The sequence below is a fragment of the Aplysia californica genome, unplaced genomic scaffold, assembly GCF_000002075.1.
Source record: "Aplysia californica isolate F4 #8 unplaced genomic scaffold, AplCal3.0 scaffold00251, whole genome shotgun sequence".
NCBI classification, from domain to species: Eukaryota; Metazoa; Mollusca; class Gastropoda; order Aplysiida; family Aplysiidae; genus Aplysia; species Aplysia californica.
Window position 1 is genome coordinate 143,661 of NW_004797521.1, and position 2,455 is coordinate 146,115.

Below are 2,455 nucleotides of genomic sequence, written 5' to 3' on the forward strand. Positions count from 1 at the left end.
AGAGAAGGTCCTCTCGGCCAAAGAAACCTACTTCTACAGAATGAAACATGAAAACAAGAAGGAATAATACCGCCAACAAATAATAGAATGGTGTCGTGGATGAATAAATGGTGGTTTAAATAAGTGGGTGGCCTTATTGACCAATGAAATTAACGATTCTACTGATATATGAAACTGATAATGTTAGTGACGAAAGGGATGAATGATGTTGCATGTATCTACAAATGAACGTGTTTGTAGTGGGTTAATAAAGTCATGACTGACAACATCAGAACGGTCTTACGAGGAATAATCAAACCAAGAAAAAAATAAAAATAAACAATAATTTAAAAAAATGAAATGACCTTATTTCGCAGTGTTATGAAATCAGGCGCTCGTCAAAATAATAAAATCGTAAAAATCGGCATTTACCTGCCTGTTTTGGCGATTTTCATCAATTACAAAAACTCGATCTTTATTTAATTTATTTTATTTTATTTATTTTTTTTTTGGGGGGGGGGACCTTTTATGTCCACTTTAAAACACATTTCTGTGTGGATGTTGTTGAAAAATCTCGATTAATAAGAACAAAAAAAAAGTAAATTCCTAATTTTCAAGGACTAGAATCTATAAGCTATGGAAGTCCGCAAACTTTTATGGTCATTTTCTCTCTAATTTTACCCTTGAAACCAAACAATCCCGCTTCTGTCAACCACAAATATCTCTTATTCTATTCAAAGGTATTTTTAAAAAATGGAAAGCGAGATAAATGAATAAGTTTTAAGATTACGGTATACCAATAACTTCATATTGACGAGTGCCGGATTCCACCGTGTCATGAAATAGATCAATTGCCTGTACTCACCCTCGGGGCATATATGTTGAGGTACAGACAGTCTTCACTGGTTCTGTTAAACCCTGGCACATGTATGTTGATGTAGTCGACACCCATACGAGGCTGAGGGCAGGCCGGAGGAAGGTCCACAGTCCTCTTTGTGCCTTGCCACGTATCAGGGGCCTCGGGAGCCTGCAGATGGTAAGGAATGGTAATTTACACACAAAAAAGAAAAGGGTGGGGGTCTATTGCAATAACTATGATCACTAGCTTATTAACATCAGCTGGAACAAAATTGAATTTAACTATACTTATAGTCATGTACCACCCAGCAGGGACTAACGAAAGTTTTAGTTTTAGTAAGAACTAGATCTAAACAAAATGCGCCTCGCAAAATATCACTTCCGCACCGGATTTTCTAAAATTACAGAGACAGAAGCGTCGGCCTACAAAAGCGATGGGCGAAATACAGAAATTTAGCTTTTTGCAGCAAAACTGTCTCAAAACTGAAAAAACGAAAGGCGTCATGGTCTGGAGAATATTTTAAAGAATCTTTTGGCGAAAACCGCATGTCGATCGATGCAGCCATTAAAAGCCTATTGAATAGCAAAATTCGGCCACCACAAATAGATAATAGATTTCACTTCACTTGCAACACAATTAGGTCCTATACGTGCCAAAAAATAGAGGTGTCATAAAAGTAACCTACACAAAAAAGAAGGAGGGCAGCTAAGGACATTAGATGACTAGCTTTTTATAATATGAATCTAACATTCTCGCTCTAGACACCAACAGGTCACCGGCGTCACTGGTGTAATGGTTTGGCTCTTTGCTGATGTAGGCAGAAGCAAGGGCTCGATTCCGGCGAAGGAAAGATTTACTTGAGTGTTTCCGTCTTTTTGTAGGAATACTGTTTCCCAGTCCGCCTGAGCAGGCAATATACAGACATACATGCTGTCAAAATGATGCATAATGTGTCTGTGGGGTTTATGGGATACATATTATAATAGAAACCATTTTAAAAAAGAAACGCTAAAATAAAAAGGTCATTACAATTGTAGGCACTTTTCAACCATCATCGGCACAATCGAGATAAATTAGGAGGCGGGCTTCAGCCCTGCCTGTCACAACCAACCCGAACTGAAAGGGATACAACGAATGTCCCAGCAGAAAGATCGAGATACTGAATAGAAACTCTCCCCTCACGAGGAATCAAACTCAGGTTTCAGTGTGCGACGGTAAGGCACCTAGCTCCTACATCCAAGACACCGATAAGGTCGCTTTAAGGATAGAAAAAAACTTGGTCCAATGGTTACATTATAATAGAAGGTAGAAAGAGGGGGGGGGGGAAGGGGGAAAAGGAAGCGACAATGCAGCACTGTCAATGCCCAAACACGTGCGACTGAGTGTAGATGATCCATATAGAGGAGACCGAGAAGACATAGATGTAATACAAAAACCACAAAAACCACAAAACCCCCCACAGCAAGCAGTGTGAGCCAGAGGGTTGCTGGTTCTACATTGTTGGTAGTCATAGAAGAGGTTTAACACTCACCAAACATATGTGTGTGTGTGTACGTGTGTGCGTGTGCGTGTGTGTGTGTGTGTGTGTGTGTGTGTGTGTGTGTGTGTGTGTGTGTG

General features: G+C 39.8%; 1 protein-coding gene across 1 annotated transcript in view; it reads right to left on the reverse strand.

The window, feature by feature from the left end:
• Positions 1-844: 844 nt before the first annotated feature.
• Positions 845-2,455, reverse strand: part of LOC101857578 (para-nitrobenzyl esterase) — a gene marked incomplete at its 3' end in the record, with an annotated part of 93,216 nt that continues 91,605 nt past the window's right edge. Inside the window, 1 exon segment of the mRNA XM_005100560.3 lies at positions 845-1,006. Within this exon segment, the coding sequence (XP_005100617.2) occupies positions 845-1,006 (162 nt within the window).